This window comes from Egretta garzetta, unplaced genomic scaffold, assembly GCF_000687185.1.
Source record: "Egretta garzetta isolate BGI_Z169 unplaced genomic scaffold, ASM68718v1 scaffold9, whole genome shotgun sequence".
Lineage (NCBI taxonomy): Eukaryota > Metazoa > Chordata > Aves > Pelecaniformes > Ardeidae > Egretta > Egretta garzetta.
Genome location: NW_009260763.1, coordinates 3,340,254 through 3,365,034, shown reverse-complemented (window position 1 = coordinate 3,365,034; position 24,781 = coordinate 3,340,254). Strand labels below are relative to the sequence as shown.

Sequence of the window (24,781 nt, the reverse complement as noted above, 5' to 3'; positions counted from 1 at the left end):
TTTCTGGGAGAGAAGACAGCTTGTCCAAAATCCCATGCTTTCTGAGGCCCAGCTTCCATTGATGACTCGTCAAAATCATCTACCCCCCCTTTTTACCACCTCAGGTTTTCCACAGAAAATATGGTGACCGAAGAAGACAAATTTAAGTAACAGGATGCTGAGTTTAATCGATACCCAGCACCAAAATGCAAATTATGAAACAACTGACAACACTCGATTATACTGTCTTCCTCACCAAATAGCTTGTTTTAACTTCTGATAACAGTGTTTCAAAACAAGTCCAGTATTTTCAGCTAGATTTTACACCGTATTTACACCAACAATAACAACAGCAAAAAGCTATGCTCAGGCTATGTTATAATGAAGTTTCCAACAAATCAAACTCTCTTCTTGACCTCTAGCATTTTCTTCAATTTGCCTGTTAATTCATGATCTTGGCAGATTCCACCATACTTTTCTACATATCATAATTATTAATTTTAAACACGAAACTTTATCATATCTTGTACAATCTTGTGATACATACCTGTTGTTCCTTCTGCTTTTCTTGATTTTCCTTGTCCAAAATCATAAATTGGAACAACACTGAGATCATATGTAGTTCGTGGCTTAAGTCGCTTTAACACTATGCTTGTAGCAGGAGCATTTACTCTTCCAAACATCTGTCTTCCTCCACTGCGTGGTCGGTAGTACACACGATAAGACAAGACTTTTCCAGGTGAAGGCTGCCATGTAACTCTCATTGTGTTTTCTGTCTCGTTGTCTACTGTCACAGTCCTGGCATTTGGTGACACTTTTCAGTGTAAAAATATGGATAAATGTTTACTTTGTCACAAAAAGATATGTTCAAATGCATGCCTACAAAATTCATTCTTCTGTATTAAAGAAAAATTTGCCCTCAATTGCCTGCTTTAAAATTACTACATTTGATTGTGGGGAAGACAGGGGAATCTCACAGATCATTGTTAAATTATTTTTTAAATGTAATGGACTAAACAAACATAAGTGTGCTTTACATTACAGAAAAAAAGGAGGGAAGTATAAATTACATGATGACACAGCATAATTGGTAGTTTTATTTAGTCATGCTTTTCAGTAATCTGTTAAGTAATGGATTCAGCCCTCTCAAATGAAAGTGATAAATTATAAAGCCATTGGTTTTTTTATCAACACAGTGTCCTATAGAGTTAAGATTTTCTAAGTTTCAAGTTTACAGATCTGATAAGGTACTAGCAAATACCTAAACAGCTGAGTGTTGGGCTCCATAAAAACTATCCTGCAAATAGTGGTGAGTGACTTTCCAAATGTTTGGAAAATCACTCACCACTATTTGCAGGATAGTATATGTGCTGAAATAAGCACATGGACTAATAAAGCGTTTCTCTACAAATTGCAGCACTCGGCTTCTAAGACATATTTTCCAGACTGTACGAATGTTACAAATGATCTGAAGTGAACTGAAAGGTATGTAATGTTGGCTGTCAGCCGAAATAAGCCATCTAGGTTTTGGCAAAACAGAACCTTCTTGGCATGCCAGAATCGGTCAGTATTTCATCACATGGTAAGGTAGGTGTTGCAGGCTACAGTATCCTCTCTCAGTCCTAGGAACTGAAAATTTCTAATTGTGTTTGCAACAGAAAGATGCAATGTTCATTCATCTCAGGTCTGGGTCTATTGATAGGGCTGAGAGCAAGTTCCCTCAGGCAGCACACTGAGAAAAGCAACAAATGATATGGCTAAGCTGCCTGGAAAAGGCTGGACAGCTAATGCTGCTGCTCTTGAAGAAAGAGGGAAGATGTGGAATGGCAGTCTGCTTTGACTCTGGGGAGTCAGCTCTTACCAATGGCAGCAATCACTACTCTTGCGAGACCTTAAGAGCAACTATACTGGGTCAAGGACAAAGGTTAATGTAGTTCAGCAGCCTGTCTCCAACAGTAGTCAAAACAGATGCTTAGGAAAGAGTACAAGAACAGTAAACACACATGATGCTTGCCCAGAGCACTCCCTCAGGCTTCATCTTCACGTGGCCCCTTCAGGCAAACAACAGAAACATCAAGGCTGATCCAGGGCATCCCTTCATTCATTCCGTCTCCTCTACTTGCCAGTTTTTGATATATAGCAACAAGGTATCCCTGGTGCCTCACTGTTTTTTACTTTGCCTACACTGTGGGGAGAGGCGTGAGTCTGCTTTGACTAATAGTACATAACATTTATCAAATAAGAAAAAAGAAGAGCCTCTGGAAGGGTAAATAACAAACATCAAAATCACCCAGTGAGCCTCAGTTTGAGGACAGTGAAGACTGGAAAGGGCAATAGCTTAGAAAGGAAATTCTTTGATTCTGTGGGAATTTACCCAACCTTTCCTCTTTATCAGTAATACTTCTTCCACCTGATCTCCAGCAGTCACACCAAACCCATGAAAGGCTGGCTTCAGTGTAATTTGCAGGCAAAATCACATCTTAAGATGGAAGTACTTCTTGCTAAACCCGAACCTATATGACATAGAAGAGATTTTCCTTCTTTTTAATGGTCAAACAAAAAGCCATAACTGACTGATCTGAGGTGGCATTTTGGTTCTGGGGAACCTTTCAGAAAAAAAAGGTGAAGAAAAATAAGGTCTTTTTTTTTAAAATATTATCATTTCATCAAGAACAGAATGTTACAAATGTTGTGCTATACTCACCGTCAGTAAAAGCCTCTCCTTCTACTGGGTCTCCCTCTCCACTGCTGTAGGTTGCATATACTGAAATCCTGTATTTAGTTTCTGGCTCCAAGCCTTCTAACACAGCATCCACTGTATTTCCAGGGACTCTCTTCTCTCCCATCGTATCATCATAAAGTGATTTCCATACTATCCTATAATCATTAACTGCTCCTGGGGCTGGTGTCCACGATAACCCAACTGTTGTGTCAGTTATGTCTGTGGTAACCAAATTACGTGGTGAACCACGTTCTGCAAGAAAGAAAACAGTGAATTGTCTCTAAAATACAAATAGCAAAAGTAAGCAAAGTACAAATGGAAAAGTTAAATGATCATAAGAGCAAAATCAAACTTCTCCCATCAATATTAATTTCACTAACATACATTTGTAGTTCCAAGAGAAAACTGATGGATTTTTTTCAACAAAATACTTAAAGCTAACTTTAGACTATGAATGATCCTATCCCTTACCATGCAAGATACTTAGCAGTTATGCTTTAGAATATGCAAAATAAAAATGGCATTAATCAAAGACTTGGAATGAAGCCAGTGCTTAAATGTGCTGCAGCTCATTTAGGTAGGTTTTAACTCTCATGTAAATAATTTCATTTCATTCATGCATCTTCATCCTCAGGTGTGTAACTTTTTTTCTGAGGGTTAAATAAAGGAGACTTTTACCGGAGTGAGAGAGTCCTTTCTCTGACAACCTTATCTTCTTATTTAATAGTACTAGTCTTATCTTCCAGACTACCACTTACCAGATCTATAAGTTATTTCATTTTGTGTTTAGAACTAATTTGCAGTTTGTTTATTTCATGCCACAGTTACAGTAGAAAACAGTCTCCACCTTTCCACTCACAAGACTTGTACCTCTTTCCTCCCTGTAGTTTGTTCCAGCCAGCTTGGAACGAAGGAAACAGCTCGTTAGTCTGTGAAATCCAGTTGTCAGCTGGATGCATGAGTTTCACCTAACACACCAGAGTAATTCCACTGCTTAAAAATGGAGCTCATTGGTCTAAAGTGGTGCAGCAAAAGTGATGCCTCTGTTTAACATACGTTTATAACATATGTTCAATCTTCCTATTGCAGTGGCTGGCCTTTGATGGCAGGAAAGGAGTGCTGACTGGGGGGCTTAATGCCTCACTGTAGCAAAATCTCCAAAAGGGGTCTACAAAACCAGATCCATACACACACAGAAGTGCTCAGTTCTTTGGTGTGTGTTCTCTGTGGCCTACAGGACATTCCTGAGAGACTACTTAGCAAGAAGGCTTAAACACTTGAGGTGGCCTCATGGCATCACAGTAAAGTTTTACCTACACTGATAAAAATATATCCTTATATCATACCACAGCAACCACTGTACCAGAGTTAAAATTCTTTGAACACAGAGGAATTCAGTACCTATCCAATTTCCACCGCTTAGGCTCATTGCAAGAACAGACCTCACTGTTTTCAGAAGCCTGAAGCAGTTTCAATGCAAGAGTGAGCAACAAGTTGCTCAAAGTCATATACTGTGTTTTCACTTTTCATATTAATTTATCTTTCATTTCCACCACAAATCTGCAACACCTCCAAACATAATCCCACAGAACTACCTGTAGAAATGCTTCATTCTGGAAATATCTCATTGCCAGCACAACTACATTAAAACTCATTGCCAGCACAACTACATTAAAACTGAGCCAATGAATCCCAATTGGCTGAATGATGAGTGGAAATTAATATCAATCTATCCAAAAACAATGCTTACGGTGTAATAAAGATTCATCAGCTACACAGATTACAGAATCAGAGGGTACCACTCCAATCACAAAGCTGACTCTCAAATATAGCTAGTAGAGCATGTAATAGAATTCCTTTATGTTGTGGGGTTTTTCTGATTTTAATTCACAGTCTTGGGACATCCCATCATGTTCTTCTGGAAGCAATTCTTTTTCCACCCTAACTCTGCATCAATTCTTACAATTTTACTTTTCAAACTGATTTTTAGCGTCACAATATTAATCACTAAAATTTATGGCATCTCCTCTTCAAAAAAGGTTGAGATATGGAGGTTTTAGTAAAGTTCACTTGCTTATCATTTCACAGCAATAGCAGTTACATACAGTGAAAAAGTTAAGTTCAAAAGGCCTGATTCAGCTCATGCTTCATGCAGTCTCACTGAATTCAGTGACTGCACTAAATGAAGCCACGGCAGATTCTAAAATCCTAAGACTGGTTTTCCTGGAAGCCTGAAAAAGAGATTTGCCTTCAAAAGTAAATTACACCAATTTTTCTGTCTGCTCTTAAGCTTCTACTCTGAAATCTTGGCTTTTTCATACAATAAAAAAAATATTAAGGCAATCCAAATGGAAAAAATATGGAAAACCTAACTTGATAGAATGCACAGATGTCTCACAATAAAAACCTTTCTTTCCATATTTTAATGTAATATAAATATACAAGTCACTTTATTTTGGCCCCTTTAAAATGTGGCTGTGCCGCAGCATGATTTCAGTATTAAAGTATCTGCTACCACAGCACAATTTTTTGCAAGTCTACTCTTGGATGCTACAGCTAATGATATATGTTGGAAACACTGCAAAAATAACTGCATATATAAAACTGTTATTGATTAAGTCATTATTGAGGTCATTAAATAACAGAGGAAAATAATTTGTTTGGAATGGACTTTAATGAACACCAGTTACTGTAATATGTTTGTTCTGAAAGAAATATCCTTTGGAACTAAATGTCTTTTTTATAAGGCAAGGTAAGAGAGGGAAAAGGGACTGGGATTCCTACCAAACCACTAGAACTAAATGGAAAATTTTTACTTCAAATAGTTGGAAACTGCTGACAAGACAACTTACCTTCTAAAGGAAATTAGACTTTTTATATGTTACACTGCAACCGAGAACATTTCTTTAACATAACACACTAACTTGATTTGCACCTCATGTGTGAGGTGGAAGTTCACTGACAGCTTTTTTTCTGCTTCACTGGATCTCCCACAAGTGTTTTTGTATTAGGGGAGCAGCTGTGTTTAAGGTGCAGTCCAGTTGTAAGTCTTAAAATATTAGGATTCCATCAAGTATTTTCTAAGCTGCTACACTCAGAGTCAAGAAACATATTTATGTTCCACAATAACACTGCTATAATGTAGTGACTAGCAAACATACAATTAGACTATGAGGTATTTTTCCCTTGGATTAAAACAAAATACCTAGTTACCTTGCTTACATTTCACAAAAAAAAAAAAAAAACCAAAACAAAAAAAAAAAAAAAACCAAAAAAAAACCCCCAAAACCTACAACTGTAACACCTAAGCAGCCACTCTGTTCTTTGGTCCACGTGTTCAAAAATGCTGATTGTACACCTGCTTCTTGCCTACTTGTTTAAACAGGATGGATAAGGAGCGTAGAAAGACAATGCATATGTAAGAAAGAAAAGTGCTGGCTGGCTGGCTCACAAGTAGTTAACAGTCAAAAGACTCCTGCTTTTTCTTGACTTGAAATGGACATTAAAGTAAGCCCATCTCTTCATACAGTCCCCAAGTCATCAGCAAGTGAGGAAGCAGTTGGTTTTCTGAAAATTACCCCCTAATAGGCATTAGATCCTATGATGCTCTGGAGCTGGTGTAAGCACAGCTGTAAGTTGTGGTGAGTATACACATAGAATCATCATAGAATCATAGAATGTTTTGGGTTGGAAGGGACCTTTAGAGGTCATATAGTCCAACCCCCCTGCAGTCAGCAGGGACACCGCTAACTAGATCAGGTTGCTCAGAGCCCCGTCCAACCTGGTCCTGAATGTTTCCGGGGATGGGGCCTCCACCACCCCTCTGGGCAACCCCTTCCAGTGTTTCACCACCCTCAATGTGAAGAATTTCTTCCTTATATCCAGTCTAAACCTACCCTGTTTTAGTTTAAAACCATTGCCCCTTGTCCTGACACAGCTGGCCCTACTAAAAAGATTTTCCTCATCTTTCCTATAGGCCCCCTTTAAGTACTGAAAGGCCTCAATCAGGTCTCCCTGGAGCCTTCTCTTCTCCAGGCTGAACAAGCCCAACTCTCTCAGCCTGTCCTCATAGGAGAGGTGCTCCAGCCCTCGCATCATTTTTGTGGCCCTCCTCTGGACCTGCTCCAACACTTCCATGTCCTTCTTGTGCTGAGGGCTCCAGAGCTGGACGCAGTACTCCAGGTGAGGTCTCACCAGAGCAGAGTAGAGGGGCAGAATCACCTCCCTCGACCTGCTGGCCACGCTTCTCCTGATGCAGCCCAGGGTACTGTTGGCCTTCTGGGCTGCCAGTGCACATTGCTGGCTCCTGTCCAGCTTTTCATCCATCAGTACCCCCAAGTCCCTCTCAGCAGGGCACACAATAAAACAAACTGCTTGCATGGACAGGTCAAACCCCTGCCTAGGGAACCAAAGCCAGTCACCAACTTCAGGCTATCGGATTCTCTTCGGCAGTCTTTAGCTCAGAGCTGCAATCTGCCTACAGTCCCTTGTACATCACTACCATCACTCAGTGCAGACACATTCTCAAAAATTAACCTGGTAACTTTCAGTCAGGTGCTTTTACACCCAGTTCTGGATTTCTGCAGTGTCCAGTTTCCATATTAAGTTTTTTCACTATAGTATGCCAGAGACACGATATAATATTAAAGCAGTTTCCCTGTGTCCACTTGGCTCTCTTCCCATAGCTCTCCAGAAACCACTGTTGTTATTGAAAACAAGACAGTGAATCAGCTAAAATTAAAATGTTGACATTCATAAAAATCAAATGGCCTTACTCAAATGGCCTTTCCCCTCAGGAACATTTACACAATGCCAGCTGATTTCAGTGGGAGTTGTACATGCAGTTTGGACCCAAAGTTTAAAAAATTTTCTGTATGTGCTCTTAACACTAGCTTTCAAAATCAACCTGCAGCGGTAAATTTCATGCAGAGCCATAGTTTATTTAAGTAAGGCACAGGATTAATCTAAGTCAGCATCCTAAAAAGTAAGAAGCAACTAAATAAATGAGCCTTCTCTTGCAGAGGCATATACCAAAATTTTGTGGTCTGAGTCCTGCCTTGTTTACAATGGGATACAACAGGGGTATCCTATTAAGTCAGCAGGCTAGGGCACCACAGCCAAAGATCCAAGTGCGCACGTCAGATGAGATGGTAGCAGAATCACTTTAAGGTTTTACTATAATGGTCAAACTCTCCTCAGCGTTGGAGGAGGCAGTCACTTTGGTCGGCTGATACCCTTCCCTTCGAGCCACAGAGCTATTGGTTATTCCCAGAGTACCAGCCCTCAGGCACGTAGAGAAGGGTTGTGGACATGGTGCAAGGAAGAGTCAAGGACTTGCTACACAAAGCGAATGCTCGCTTGACCCTGTTAGAGCAGGTTTCTTCCCCTTCCTCTACTGGGAATGCAGAAAGGTGAGAAGACGCAAACCAGGAGAGTTCTGACCCAAAACAGAGGGACTTTGGCCAGAGCACTCCTGTGTTCCTGCTCTAGGATAAAGCCAACAGGAATTCATACTCGGTCCCTTTAACATTTTATCTGTCTTTTCCAACAGCTAATCGGTTAATACTACTCTCATCGGTCTAGAAATACATTTTTATCATTCATTCAACATTTCCCTGTATTAATTTTTTTCTGATACATATTTCATTTCCTATATAAAACTAAGAAAATTTTGCACAGATTATCAAAAGTCAATTTCAAATGTCAGACTCAAAAAATCTTGGAATGTATAATTCTAAAAATGCATGAAACAGCATTAAATCTCCTGAGGACACTGAGCCCTTGTTTCTGTCAGGATGGAAGCAGAACTACACAGTCTGAACATTACGTAAAGTCCCTGTTATATACTAAAAACCTTATTGTAAGAAAATGTCACTTGAATTTGTACTAGTCTGCCTGGAGGAGGTCATTCATTTCTAAAGCATTCTTATGTTACTATAGAAACAGCAAAAAGAAATCATCTGTTTACCAAATAACTACTATCCATTTTCTGACCAAAAAAAGGGCTCCCCCCACCAAAATCCCCAAACCTAAGTTCTAATAAATGTATACAACAGAAAATAAAACTTGTAAGTGACTCTGTCACAACTTTTTTTAATATATTGCTTTAGTACAGTCCAATTCTTACTGCACACATAGCTACCCATCAAACAGGATGGTAGGACTGGGCCCTGTAGCGCATAGATTCTCTTTCTAAAGGGGAAGAGACTGACATAATTATCTCTCAAATTTATCTCCTGAATATAATACACTACACCTCTTGTTGTTTATTCTAAAATGTACAAAGATAAGAAATAAAATGGGTTGACATCTCTGCTAATGTAGCCTAGCAGTCGCATTTATTTCAAAAGAACTGTGTCCATTTACACCAACAGTGTTTCTAGCCTAGGAACTTTACTGATAAAAGTGGAAATACTTTGAAATTTCTCAGTGCAAGCAAGATGGGAATCTGATCACTGAATCTTTTTCTGGGGAAAAAAAAAAAGGCTTTTTTCCTAAATTTCTCTGAAATTCATATTTAAGAGTGGAATGACTCCCCAGCTTAGGGTCAGTAACTGAAATATTCTTAAATCTGTTCTGAAAAATACACAACTGCCAACAAAAGGACACTCAAAATAGATTTGCAGCTTTCAAACTTTTCAGGTATTCATTAGTATTAAACATTTCTGTGTAGATTGCTTAATCTAGCAATGCATTTATTTCTCTTTAAAACAACTGGAAATTATGGAAGTTAATCTATTTAGCAGCTAATGTACAGTATGTTTTTTTCATGTGACAGCATGCCTTTCAGCAGAAAACCAAATTCTTGCCAGACTTACAACCACCTCTCTTATTAAAAAACAGATTAGAAAAACAGTAGCTCTTGCAAACTGCTCACTCTCTGGTGCACTTACACTTACTGCCCTCACCATGTTTATCATTGTATTTTATTTCTAACATATGATGACTTGGGTAAGATCATATGATCCCCTAAAAAAATGAAAGCCAAATGGTTTTTTTGGGGTCTTTAGGGATAAGAGGGAGACTTTTCCTTAAGGCATTCTTGTGGATGTTTCTTGCTTATTCTTCAGTCTGTATTACGTACCATCAAATATAACCATCAGTGTTAATTTGTTTAGTTCCCCCAGTTGCCACAAGCCTTGTTCCACCACACAGCAAATGGTAGCCTGCACTGATTTAGCTTACTTTAGCGGGTTTAATGACTTTGCAGGAGCTGAGAGGAATCACAACCAACAAAATGGATCTGAGGAAAATTTTCCATGGCACCTTTATAGAAGGTCAAACGAAGCTGCCTAGTGATGGATCACCATGCACGTTTGAGAGCGAGAGGATAAAAGTGGAGAGTTTTCTACAGCACATATTTTGCATATACAATTATGTTTAATGCAGTATGAAATATAAAGCTCCAGAACTTTCACCTCTGGATGCTACTTCATAACTGCAGACAAAATCAGCCAGTGACTGAGAGAGGCTGTATAAAAGATCAGACCACTATAAATTTCCTAAAATCTGGATTACTGAAGAAGGAAAGCACACTCCTTTAACAAAGGGTCAAAAACACCATTTCCCTTTTCCAGGTCAGCAAACACAAAAAAAGAAATAAACCTATTCTCTCTGAATAACAGTTACCTGTATGGTATGGAACAGCACCCTCAGAAATTAGTAATTTTCTGATTACTCATTTGCTAAACTCTCTATACCATGTTGTCTGTGAAGAGTTCATAAAATTCTGATCCTCTGGCATGTGTTTATCTGTGAGCTGGACCAGATAGCTATGCAAACAGTTTATAGAAGAGATTACTGGAGGAATATTTGCCCTGTTCTATACGGAGAAACAATAAGGGCAAGCATATACTTAGCAAAAACAAAAGGAGAAGCAGAAATTACCCAGCTGGTAAATGATATCGAGTACACAGAATGATTGCTGGGTTTGTGTGGATTGATTTTTCTGAGTATCCTGAAACAAACAAGCCACTTCAAAACACTGAAAAACTGCCGTGCAGAGCAAAGCAGAGGAAGAACTTCCAAAAGCAATTTAACTGCTCCAAGATATATTGGAGATAACATACACAACTGAAGGACCTTCAATGAATGCTCGGGCAGACATGTTCTTCCAAATCATATTAGAGCAGTCTAAAAAATTATAAGTTTTCTCTCTGTGTTGAAGGCTACCTTTGCAACCAAGATACAGTAACTGCCCATGTGAGTTCTCCTACCGCTTGCAGAGCAAAATAAATCATTACTGAAGGCAGTAAGAATGTTTGTCTACACCCTTAGTCACAGGGGACCATTTAGTGACTCAGTAAAATTCCATAAACATCTGAGAGCTTGGATTTTTCATTTCCTGCCACTTGAGTATACAATAGTTGGAGAAGCTACTGTATCCAGCTCCTCTTTTATCACTTTCCTATTAGTGCCGAAATGTTCACTACACCCAAACTGATTTCTCTTAGACTACGTATCAATACCATAAACTAACAGCTGTCCAGTTTGAAAGACAATTTCAAGTGTAGCTCTTAATATGATAATGAACTGAAGTGGCCAGCAACTATGGCATCACTGACTGAATAGAATTCATTGGTGAGAATTCATATGGTGAAGACATCAAGTAAGCCCCACTGGGATTCCTGATACAGGAAAATACTTAAGTGCTCAGTATTTCAATGCAGTTGGCAATGAAAAACACACACCACACTATTTTGTTTCTCAGATGCTACAGCTCACGGAAAAACTAACTGAAATACTAAACACTTTTTTTATGCTTCCTTTCACAGCTTTTTTGTCATTACTGTTGATAAGTTTATTTCTCCAGGAGTTAAGATCTGTCCCATTCCCAGCCCCAGTCAGACAAGCTATTTCAGCTAATAGTTAATCAAGTATTCACTTCACTAACCTGTGTAACTTTTCAGCCGAGTCCAACTATATTTATTTTAGCTTCACAGGCAGCATGATTTCTTTTTTAAGTAAACTTCTATAGTAACCTTTGAAGTTTGAATGTTACCTTTCAGTTCCAAAATGGCAACCCTTTTATTCTTAATTGTCTGGTTTTCCTCAAAGGTTTTGTCTTTTTATCCTTCAATGAGGTAAGACAGTACCATACAGTGCAATATTGTCTTATATGTACTTCAACAGATTATTCTGAGAACCTTTCATACCAGCGAGTCTTTCAAAATATCTATGGACCGTGTCCAAAGAGTTTTGGCCTAATTCAAGTATTTTTATTACCCCATGAAACTGCAGATAGGCTGATTACTGAAATGCACAGCGCATGTTTCATGAGGAAACATCACGATTTAGGTCTCTGCTGTCATGTAAACAGAAATTTGTATTCTATTCTTTACCTTTGATCACCCAGTAATGACTGACATCTGTATACTCTCTTTCTAACATTTTATCTAACCAAGAAAAATTTAATAGACAGCTTTAATACAAAGAGTATTTTTTTTTCTGGAGTACATGCTGATAAGAGTTTCAAATCCAGCTGACTCTTCAAAGGATATGCATTTCAGTCACAAAGCTATGCCTGTCAAAATGGTAAAAGTAATTTTAACTTGGTTTTCTCTCAGCTGAGGAACTGAATAATATGCAATTCAGTTAAGTGACAGGGTGCTCATTTATTCATATTTATCCCAAGACAAAATCTGTCACAGAATTTTTCACCTAAGTTTTTTATTCAATTGCTTAGAATAAAACCTCTTACATGAACACTTCTGTGTCCTTTTAAGTGCAACATCTATTTTAAACTCCATCTGGTTGCATAGAAACCCATTCCTGAGCTATAGTGAAATATCCTTTTAAATTCTTTAACTGATTTTCAGAATGTTTTTTCTTATTGACAATTTATCGCTGCAGAAAGTCCAAATCAGAGTCAGAGCCCTCCTGGGGGTAGGGGGGAGCACTGAAAGGACAAGAGAGTATCTACCTTGAGACTGAATTCTGGTTTTCTGATGATTCCATTTCTTCAGTTCTGCTGTATTTCATTTACTGCTCTCTCTATTTTAGTATGTGTTTTAACTGAAGCTCTAGGCAATGCCTTAAAAGACTTTTCTATTGCTCAAGTTTTACGATAGTGTAAAAAGCTAAGCCTATTTTATGAATTTGAAACACACTTGATCTCTCCAGAGCTCTATGTTAATAAAGGGTCTCTCATGGATTTACTACAAAGATACTCAAGGAAAGCCTTTTCACCAAATGTAAACAGTTAACTTGGTCAGCCTTCACTAAAATTTGAGTCATGTCCCTACAAAAGTGGACAATTCAGTCTGTTTAACAGAGAGACAGAGGCCTCTCAAGATTTGCAGAGGAAGACCAAGGCATTCCTCTCTCCATTGACAGCACAGATAAAAAAGCAGGGATGTCAGGCTCCTCTGTCCACCTGGGATCCAGTCTGCTCTTGATCTGAGAGTGAAATGTGCATTCCTGGATATACAGTGGCTCAGGTTCAATGGAAAGAGTAAAGGAGACTCTTCCCCAGCATACACTACACCCTTGTGAATCTGCTGGGATGTGGAGACATGAATTCAAACTCTCCCAGACTAAGGCCTACAACTCCACGCTCTCTCTTCCGCCCAAAAAAACATTAGACCTAGTAGAATATCATACAAAAAGAAGTGGCAGCACCACCACCACCAAGGAAGTTCATTAAGTCCTGATCACCTCTGGCTTTCCTAGAGGATATGGGCAGAATCCAGCTACCTGTTCTCCTTTACCTGGATCTCAGCAGTCTACTGAGCAAGAGACAGGTTCTTTTCTCCTACAAAAGGAGCATTTTGAATCTTGCAGGAAAGCAAAGGAGTTAGGGAACTTTCAACATGAATTGCAAGGTTCCTGATTCTCCAACAGCTGCACCCCGTCTCAGTGTAAGTAGGTGGATATAGTTGCCATCACAGAAACATCGTGGGATGACTCACATAACTGGAGTGCTGCAATAGATGTCCATAAACTCTTCAGAAGGGATAGGCAAGGAAGAAGAGGTGGTGGGGTAGCCCTGTAGGTTAGGGAGTGGTTTGATTGTCTAAAGCTTAATGATGGTGGCAATAAGGTTGAGCGTTTATGGGTAAGAATCAGGGGGAAGGCCAACAAGGCAGATATCATGGTGGGCATCTTGTTATAGACCACCCAACCAGGACGAAGAGGCAGACAAAATATTGTATAAGTGGCTGGGAAAAGTCTCACAATCACTAGCCCTTGTTCTCATGGGGGACTTCAATTTACCAGATGTCTACTGGAAATGCAATACAGCAGAGAAGAAACAGTCTAGGAGGTTCCTGGACTGTGTGGAAGATAACTGCCTGACACAGCTGGTGAGTGAGCCAACTAGGGAAGGCACCCTGGTGGACCTGTTGTTTGTGAACAGAGAAGGCCTTGTGGGTGATATGATGGTTGGAGGCCATCTTGGGCATAGCAATAATGACATGATAAGAGTTTTCAATTTTTGGAGAAATAAGGAGCAGGGTCAGGAGAACTGCTACCTTGGACTTCCGGAGACAAGATTTTGGCCTGTTTAGGAGGCTGGTTGACAGAGTCCCTTGGGAGGCAGTCCTGAAGTGCAAAGGAGTCCAGGAAGGCCGGATTTTCTTCAAGAAGGAAATCTTAAAGGCACAGGAGCAGGTCGTCCCCATATGCTGAAAGGCAAGGCAGCAGGGAAGACAACCAGCCTGGCTGAACAGAGAGCTTTTGCTGGAACTCGGCGAAAAAAGGAGAGTTTACGACCTTTGGAAGAAGGTGCGGGCAACTCAGGAGGACTACAGAGATGTTATGAGGTTATACAGGGAGAAAATTAGAAGGGCCAAAGCCCAGACAGAACTTAATCTGGCTACTGCCATAAAAGACAATAAAAAACTTTTCTAGAAATACATGAACAACAAAAGGAGGTCTCAGGAGAATCTCCAGCTTTTATTGGATGCAGGGAGAAACATAGTGACAAAGAATGAGGAAAAGGCTGAGGTACTTAATGCCTTCTTTTCCTCCGTCTTTAATAGTCAGACCAGTTGGTTTTGGGGTACCCACCCCCCTGAGCTGGAAGATGGGGACAGGGAGCAGAATGAAGCCCCCATAACATAAAGGGAAGTGGTTACTGACCTGCTACACCACATAGACACACACAGGTCTATGGGGCCAGATGGGATCAACCCAAGGGTACTGAGGGAGCTGGTGGAAGTGCTCACCAAGCCACTTTCCATCATCTATCAACAGTCCTGGCTAACTGGGGAGGTCTCAGTTGACTGGAGGTTAGCAAATGTGATGCCCATCTACAAGAAGGGCCTGAAGGAGGATCCAGGGAACTACAGGCCTGTCAGTCTGACCTCGGTGCCAGGAAAGCTTATGGAGCAGATCATCTTGAGTGCCGTCATGCAGCACATGCAGGACAACCAGGTGATCAGGCCCAGTCAGCATGGGTTTATGAAAGGCAGGTCCTGCTTGACTAACCTGATCTCCTTCTATAACAAGGTGACCTGCTTAGTAGATGAGGGAAAGGCTGTGAATGTTGTCTACTGGACTTCAGTTAGCCTTTGACACAGTTTCCCAGAGCATTCTGCTGGAGAAACTGGCTGCCCATGGCCTGGACAGGCATACTCTTCGCTGGGCAAAACACTGGCTGGATGGCTGGGCCCAAAGAGTTGTGGTGAATGGAGTTCAATCCAGCTGGTGGCCAGTCACAAGTGGTGTCCCCCAGGGCTCAGTATTGAGGCCAGTTCTGTTTAGTATCTTAATTTGGATGAGGGTATCGAGTGCACTCTCAGTAAGTTTGCAGATGACACTAAGCTGGGTGGGAGTGTTGATCTCCTTGAGGGTAGGAAGGTTCTACAGAGGAATCTGGACAGGCTGGAGTGATAGGCCAAGGCCAATTGCATGAGGTTCAACAAGGCTCAGTGCCGGGTCCTGCCCTTGGATCACAACAACCCCATGCAATGCTACAAGTTTGAGGAGGAGTGGCTGGAAAGTTGCCAAGCAGAAAAAGACCTGGGGGTACTGGTTGACAGACAGCTGAATATGAGCCAGCAGTGTGCCCAGGTGGCCAAGAGGGCTAATAGCATCCTGGATTGTTTTTAGAAATAGTGTGGCCAACAGGAGTAGGAAAGTGATCATCCCCCTGTACTCGGCACCAGTGAGGCCACACCTTGAATACCGTGTTCAGTTTTGGGCCCCTCACTACAAGAAGAACATTGAGGTGCTGGAGCATGTCCAAAGAAGGGCAACAAAGCTGGTGAAGGGTCTGGAGTACAAGTCTTGTGAGGAGCAGCTGAGGGAACTGGGATTGTTTAGTCTGGAGAAAAGGAGGCTGAGGAAAGACCTTATTGCTCTCTACAACAACCTGAAAGGAGGCGTAGCAAGGTGGGTGCCAGTCTCTTCTGCCAAGTAACAAGTGATAGGACGAGGAAATGGCATCAAGTTGCGCCAGGAGAGGTTTAGATTGGGTATTAGGAAAAATTTTTTCACCAAAAGGGTTGTCAAGCACTGGAATAGGCTTCCCAGGGAAGTGGTTGAGTCCCCATTCTTGGAGTTATTTAAAAGATGTGTAGATGTGGTGCTTAGGGCCATGATTTAGTGGTGGACTTGGCAGTGCTAGGTTAATGGTTGGACTCAATGATCTTAAAGATCTTTTCCAATCAAAACGATGCTATGATTGGATTGTTGTCTGAGACTTAAGTCGTGGGGCAGGCGGGGTTGGTGCCTAGCTCTCAGTTCCTCCTTCTATAGTCAATGGACAGAGAAATGTTCCTTTGAAGGGAAAATGAGATCTCAGATGGACTACCTGCCTTCTGGAAGTATCTGCCTTTCTTCATAAATCACAGAAGAATCCTAGAGAGTCCATGCTGCAAACTGCAGTGTTCAAAGAAGTGCCCAAATGTTAATAGGATGAATTCAGCGCGTTGGTGAATTACTGGAACTGATTTTTTTTTGATTTTTTTTTTTTACAGTTTCCTATTTAAAATCAGTTTTCTGGTTTGTTTCCTAACCTATGTCATAAACAAAAGTTAAATTGATGGAGAAACTGAGAGTCAAGTATATTCCTACTATAACTTCATTAGCGTCAATGGACGAGTTTTAATTCTACATAATTCATCTGTAAGATGTTTTCAAGAGCCATGCTTACACAGCTGCAGTGCCAGACTTTAGCAATACATACCTGGCCAACACAGAGCACAGTCACACTTCCTTTCATGGCCTAAGAGGCAGCTTTCCCTATCCCCTGACAATTAACAGATGACACTGAGAATGCTCACAGAGAAGTAGTCTGGGAAATTCTCTGCTCGAAGGCAAAGTGAGAGCCACCTCCCCTCCTTATAAGAAAGTCTTTGGCTCAGACTTAGGCTTTTGCCAGCATTCTGTTAATTCTCAGCTCCAAGTTCTTACTCCTGTTAGTTAAAAGGAGGATATGATTCATTATTCCTATGCCCAGATTAGGTGTTGCTTCTCTAATGCAAAAATGGTCCCTGAACATTTTTCAGTCTCAGTACAGTAGAAACCCTGAAAATTTTCAAACGGATGAGATACTTTAACCCCTTAATTAAACCTGTTACATTAAGAACAATCTGCCGCTAGAACTGCTCAGATATTGAGAGTTATAAGACAAAATATTTCACTGAGGCTGGTGTGGAAGTACAGTCGATTTTGGCTGGTGCTTCTGGCAATACCTTTTTCAAGAGACCCAGAGTCCCCTCCACAACCACTGATTTGACCTCGCTGTTTTCTCTGATGGACAGTAGGTTTGTAAAATCCCTGTAGAGTCACAGAATGTCTTTATGCCTGTTTTGCATTCACATATTTACTTCTACAGAAAACTCAGGAAGACAGCACACTTTAAGACACCTTAAGCATCAATCAGGTAAATGAACAATTGTACAGAAACAATAAATAATTACCTTCAAGTGTTACTCCCTCTCCAGAAAGGGCCTCTCCTGCTCCAGAGGCATACAAGGCAGACACAGTCAGTGCATACCTAGTGGCTTGGTCTAAGCCTTTCAGCACTTTAGAGGTAGTGTCACCTTTCACAGTCACTTCCTTAGTTTCACCTCCTGCGACTGGAGTGTATGTTATGAAGTACTGCTGCACTTTGCCAGGAGCAGCACTCCAAGACAGCTTCATTGTTGATGTTGTAGCATCAGAAACTCTCAAATTCCTTGGATGTCCTCGGACTGCACATGTCAAAAGATGTTGGAAATAAGTTGAAGCAAGCTTCATTTCTTGGTTTATTTTTTACGTTACCACAACATAAGACTTAATGATGAAAAAAAGTTCCTAAATAGCCTGTACTAACACTGTTACAGTATAACTTTATTATAATCAGGATTGTACAATTCCATCCCCACCCTCCGTAGGCAAAAGCGCACAATAAAGTCTTTTTGCTCCTGTTTTTTTCTATTAAAACTACAGCCTCAATCCTGGAACACTTATACATACTAGCACCTAAATATATGCTCAACTTCAACATGCCAAGATCCATGTTGAAGTCACTGTCTGCAGAATCAAGTCAAAGATCACCAATGAAATGTGAAATTAACATATTATGGTTTCCTACAGAGTTCTTTTTGATGACAGTTTGTCTGGTTTCTAATATTTAAAATCTCTGTGAAGTTTCACCAGTGACCAGGACATTCATAACGTCTCTGTACTCTTCAGATTTTGTTTAATAAAACATGTCAAAAGATCATGCAGTTTCATACAAGTTAAGGCTGCAGTGATAACTTTAGTAAATTAAATGTTTCATTCATTCCTTGCTAACCATTCAGAACAAAATGCAAACAGGGTCTGAATTTGCTGAAAAGAAATATAATTTGTATCTTTGACAATATGAAGAATCATCAGGGTAGTTAATTAAACAGAGGTAGATTCTTCACCCAAATTACCTTGCCATATTAGGTGTTGCAGGTCCAGTATACTATATTTTAAAATGAAATATTACCATTTTGATAAATTATATTGTCTTAAATTACCTCTCAACTGGGCTTGAGCAATTTTATAATTCCCTGTTCACTTGGGATAATACATATGGCCAATATGGGTTATTCTCTTTTCAGTACGAAAATGTCAGCGTGCAGGGAGTTCTCCTCAAGCTTACTACATTCACAGCATTGATCATGTACCTTCATCAGTTTTTGCATATCCATTCAGCGAATTTCCAGGCCCAGACTGATACTCAGGAATGACAGACACTTCATATCTTGTATCTTGGATCAAGTTCTGCAGAGTAGTTGATCTATCATTTGCTGAGACAGTCACTTGTCTCCTTTCTCCTCCAGTAAGTGGCCTATATACAAGCCTATACCGTAGGACATTTCCTGGAGCTGGAGTCCAGCCAACTACAAAGCTATCAGTAGTTTCATCGGTTATCCTTAAGTTTCGAGGAGCACCTTTAACTACAAAAAATATACACATATAATTTGTAAATATTTGCTTTTATTCAAGTAGCATCTGAAGTGAGACCATTCCAACCATTCTTTTAGCTCATCCAGTTTACCAAAACACCAGCTTATATTGCCCTCCCATTGTTTTAAGGTACAAAACCTATTAGTCTTTTCTGAAAATTTAGGGCCAGAGTTACAATCAGCAGTGTAACAAGGTTGTCCCCAAAAGTACATTAAGCCCAGTTTTCTTCTGAAACTTAAGACAGTCTGACTGTGTTTAGCAATAACAGTAGAACTGAACTGCATAAGGGATGCTTGGGCATGGTGGGGAAATTTCTTAACGCAACAAATTCTATAGGTTTCTTTGCTGTGGCCATTTGCCACATTTGTGGAACAATTAATAATCCTAGCTATAAAAAAAGCAAACTTGTTTCCTACTCATCAGAAACATGATACTCTATTCCAAATTCTTTAAGAGCCTGAAACCAAATTTAGTTGCCAAGAAAGCTGTCTGGCCCAAATTGCTAGCTAGATCTGCATGAAGAGATGCTAATGTTTACATGACTGCAGAAGAACTCTGTCTTCTCAGACATGTTGCGATTTCATCAGATCAAGACGCTGACAATTATTTAAGGCAGTATCAGTTACAACACAGGAACACTGATTATTTTTATTAAAGCTATTCCTTCTCCTGTCCTTTACGACCACAAGCTACATATTCTATCAGCCAAGAGTTTGTCTGTTTTCCTAAGGGGAAGTTATGTGCGGCCAAAACATTCTGACTGGTACAGTCATGGAAATATGCACACCAACAGTGAAATCTGTATCTTCCAAACTTAACATCCAAACTAAGCTATTTTATAAATGTGTATTTCTATCAATCCTAAGAGAAAAGAGCAATTAACAAAATTTCCATGCTGTTTCTTTTTCTCCCTGGAACCATTCGCGTCACCAAAGGTCACAACTGACAGCATGGAATAATGAAAAAAGAGTGGATCAATATTTTAAAAAGCATGATTTAAACTAGACAGAGTATTCAACTACTGAAATAGAAAAATCAAATGTACTGTCATTATCCTCCTTTAAATAAATGGAAATTCATCATGGCAACCCTACAAAGAAAAAGTACAGCTACCATGCTTAAATTTACAGCCATTGGTCACATAAACTCACACTGACATCAGTGGAAGTTTTGAAACAGTAAGAATTACTGGATCAGACCCATGAAGTTCTGATGAGAAACAGCTGACCAAAACCACAGCCCCCTTTAAGCCTATGGTATATAAACCAGAATTTCTATTAATGTAAGTTAGATGTAGGCAGAGAAAATTGCATAGGAGAATAGAATAGTTCAGTTGGAGGGGACCTACAATGATCATCTAGTCCAACTTAAGTGTATATTAAGATTAATACATGCTAATAAATTTATTATTGACAATGCAACACTTCATTCAAAAATAGACCACTGAAGAGGAACACAGCATCCATCCAACTTTCAGGCAAAATAAAAACCAATCTTAACAATTCAATGTTGGCGTATATTGGAATTTTATATCTTTACTAAATGCATTGCGAAACAATAATTTTTATTCTCATACTGCATACCAATACAGCTTCTCAGCCTCAGCTAGCTGTTCCACATACACGCATTCTCTCAATAAAGCCACTCCTTATTTGAACATATGAGACCTTTGTGTCTGAGAATAATGGGAAGCCTACCTTCTAAGGTGGTTTCCTCTCCATCCAAGGGAGGGCCATCACCATCTTCATATTCAGAAATCACACTGACTGCATAAGTAGTTTCAGGGAGCAAGTTGGTGAGAACTGAGCTAGTACTTGAAGCTGGTACTGAAACAATGAATTCATCTCCACCGACTGCTACTTTATATTTAATGAGATAGGACAACACCTCAGGTCCAGCTGGAGACCAGCTCACTTTGAAACTGTCAGATGTTACATCAGAAAAGACCATATTCTTTGCAGGTACGTAAGCTGTATGGAAATAAAAATGCACAGATGATGCATACTTGCTAGAATATTTTTAACACAAAGTCTCTAAAATAAATTAAAAATATCCCTCAATAACTCGATTGATTCTAATTGAACAGATATTTTGTTGCACATGCAACAGTATTTGTCTTCTGCACTGGCTTATAGCTATCAAATTCGTGAAGATCATATCTAGGTTGTCTCAAATCATATGATAATGAGTCAAAGCACCAACTCAACAATTTCTATATCAAATTAGAACAGTCCATCTAAAAAGTAATGTACTTATGAAAACTTAAGTTACAATCTGATAATCAAGTTGGGTTCCCTCTTTCATATGTCCTATGAACAGCAAAAACGTTATGCCCTCAATGGGAACTAAGAATCCTCTAGGGGTTGCAGATCTAGATTAGAAATAGGACAACATAAATCCCAGTATTTTTTCAGGAATGGAGTCAAAGGAGAAACAAGGAACTTGACATGAGGCACAAACACAAACCTGACATCCTGGGCTTGTTTTGGTTGGCCTACTCAGCCTAACAGTGGGGATGTTAAGACTGCTTGAGCCCTCTAAAACAAAAGCTGCTTTGCTGGTTTGTTCCTCAAAGCTATCCTGAAACAAAAGGCTTATTTTTAAAGAGAGTGGGGTTTTCAATACTGGGGACTATTCAGTGTAAATGTTCTACTAAACATAGGCAGGGACACTGAGGGTGCAACTAATGAGTAACTTTAGATGACCAAAAGCTGGTCATTTAGAAATCTTTTAAATATTAAACATTATCCAAGCTCACCAAATTTGGATGCACATGAAGTCTTCCATGTGCTACTTCATTTCAGTCTTTACAGTTGGACTGAGATTAATATCACCTAGCATCTGCTGTCTCAAATTGTCTTGTCTAAACCCATTTCAGAGGGCCGTTCATTTTACCCTAAAAATTAATCAGATCAGCCTCTGGAGGTGTCAGCGTTGCTCCATTGCCTTTGAAGTTCTAAAAGAGAAGCTTAGACTTTGGGCAGCTAAAGAAGAATGGCCCTAGTAACTAACTGTTTTACTTGAGACATTGAGTATAAAAGCAGAGCATATCCACTAGGTTATTCCAGATAGACACACATTTTAATAACTTTCCAGGTACCGGGGGGAGGGGGGGGAAAATATTTTCTCCAATAATTTTTTCATCTCCATTTCTCCATTTATTTCCCCTATTGCTTTTGTTTGAAAACGAGAACCAAATCCCCAGTTATTAAAATTATCATTTGTATATGGACAATTTCATCAATATCAATTATTTAGGTAACTACAAGCACAAAACATTAGTTCAGATCTTTTTTTGCTGCATTTCCTACATTTCTCTAAGTAATAGTAGTTACTTACATTTTTTCCTTATAGCAGCCAGTTCTTGCTCAATCCTTAGGCAGACAGACTGTGTAAGTTCAAATGATATTCTTTGAAAATTCTAACTCTGTACGCACTGCATCCTTCACACCAACTGCAAAAATTTCTACATCTGCATCCCTCAGCTTTATTGCAGGTTCTTTAAAAGCATCTGACGATTTCCCATCAGTAATAAGAATCATGACTCTCGGCACATTTGGTCTTGATCCTTTGCTGGTAACAAATACTTTCTCCCTCACATATGTCATCGCCTTGCCTGTGTTTGTAGATCCACCTCTGTAGGGGAAGGTGTTAATAGCCTGAATTATGTCTTCCACTCTGTTGTATCTGTTCAAAGAAAACTCCATATGGGGATCTCTGCTGTACTGGACAAGACTTATCTGTACTTTTCGAGGCGATATCTCAAAGCTTTTAACTAACACTTCCAAAAAGGCTCTTACTTTAACAAAATTGGCGATACCAATGCTGTAGGAACCATCCACTAAAAACACAACATCAGCTTTTACATCCACACCACGTGAGCATTCTGTAAAGAAAAAGAATTACCACTATAAACAGATATTCAATAGCCACAGCATTACAATTGCAGCTGCAGTTCATGTATCATACCCAGTTGCTTCTAAAGGAAATAAACCATTCTAAGTAAAGCTGCCTCATAAATAATAAAGGTGTGATATTAAAACAAGCATCAGAGGTTTAAACAACAAAAAGGTACTGTGTGAAAATAAAATAGTAGTTCCTAACTCACCCACTTGAACTTTTACTTGTTGTGTTTTTTCCATTATCGTTATTGGCTCACTGGGGGTCAGTCCTTTCATTGCATAAACATTAATTTGATACTCTGTGTCTGGAGAGAGATCTTTAACATTCAGAGCAGTAGTCTGAGGACCCACACTCAGTACATGCTGTTTTCCACCAGCTATCATTGGAATGAACTGCAGCCGATAGCCAGTTATTTGGCTTGTGGATGGATCCCAAGTGATCCTAATAGATTTTGAGGAGATCTGAGTTGCCACCAGATTTGAAGGAGGCTCCACCACTGAAAGAAATAAAAAAAAAAACAACAGATATTAATAGAATTATAAACATATTTTCTTGCGCATTTTTATTTCTGGGATAAATTTAGTCATCTTTTCTTAATCTTTACTAAAAAATCACATTTTTTTTCAGCATAAATAAACACAAGTGAGTTACAGGACAGTCCAAATGGGGCATCAGTGAGAGGGTAGAAATATGAACAATGCATTTGTGGTCCCCCGAGTGTAGCAGAAGTTCCATGAGAAATGCTACCTTGCTTTAATACTGTTTCAACCAGAAGTAAAAGCTACACCCACAGAAACATGGTAGAGAGTGTGAACAAATGCAGACCTGAGCAGAGCACTACAACAGCGGAGTCATGTCTGCTGCCATTTTGGTCAAAGAATGATTAGTTACTTAGAATTTTACAGGGCCAGAAAGCTGCAGTGATACAGCTTGATGTCTGTGTTTTCTCAGCATTCTCCCGTTTGCATTCCTTGGTTCTTAACCTATTACATATTCTGCCCCTTCACCAAGCAGCGTTTTTCCCTTTAGTACATTTTTCCCACAGAAATGATGCCTGTGTCCAAATTGACTGTATGAGACTCTGATAGCTGCACATCATTTTGTTACCCTTGAAACTATGGAATAATGGAGCTATTCCAAATCTACTGCGTCACATGTTCAGGCCTCAACTTTCATCATTTAAATGCAGAACAGTTTTCCACACTTGCTAAATGAGGCAATAGATCAAACTCCAGAAAAGAAGCAAAAGAAGTATGGATAGCCCTTTAAACATGCATCAGAATAAACTGAAGTCAATAAATACATTTATATAAAATATCTCACCTTCTTCTCCACTAACCAGTTCACCTAGTTGTTCATCAACACCAGAGCACACTTGCAAGATAATTTCATTCTGTATATCCACAATTCCATCAAAATTAGCCACATTGAACACATGCTTCAGTGAAGGCTGAGATGCAATTAGCTTGAGTTCCTTTGCATCTGCTGCTTTGATTCCTAGAAGTTGCAATATACAGAGCTGTATTAAGTGGCCACAAAATACAGACATTTGTGAATGTATTCATAAAGTATCAGAACATCCTGAGGTAAAGCTGAGTTTAATTCAGTTCTGTCTTCTGTCATTACCAATAATCAAACTACAAAATAATGATTAATGCTCTGAGGCGACACACTCCATTTTCAACCTGAGAAAATAATGTGGTGTCTTCAATAATGCCAAGGTTGAAACTATGCTTGTCAGTTGTCTTAATCTCTGTGTAGGAGCTACAGAATTACTATCAAATTAACACAACTGGTATGTTCCAC

General features: G+C 39.5%; 1 protein-coding gene across 1 annotated transcript in view; it reads right to left on the bottom strand.

Annotated features, from left to right (window-relative positions):
• Nucleotides 1-24,781, bottom strand: part of COL12A1 (collagen type XII alpha 1 chain) — a 101,693-nt gene that overhangs the window by 66,191 nt on the left and 10,721 nt on the right. Inside the window, 9 exon segments of the mRNA XM_009646084.2 lie at nt 527-793; nt 2,684-2,953; nt 17,569-17,841; nt 18,790-19,062; nt 20,770-21,042; nt 22,412-22,491; nt 22,493-22,958; nt 23,181-23,471; nt 24,299-24,472. Of these exon segments, the coding sequence (XP_009644379.2) occupies nt 527-793; nt 2,684-2,953; nt 17,569-17,841; nt 18,790-19,062; nt 20,770-21,042; nt 22,412-22,491; nt 22,493-22,958; nt 23,181-23,471; nt 24,299-24,472 (2,367 nt within the window).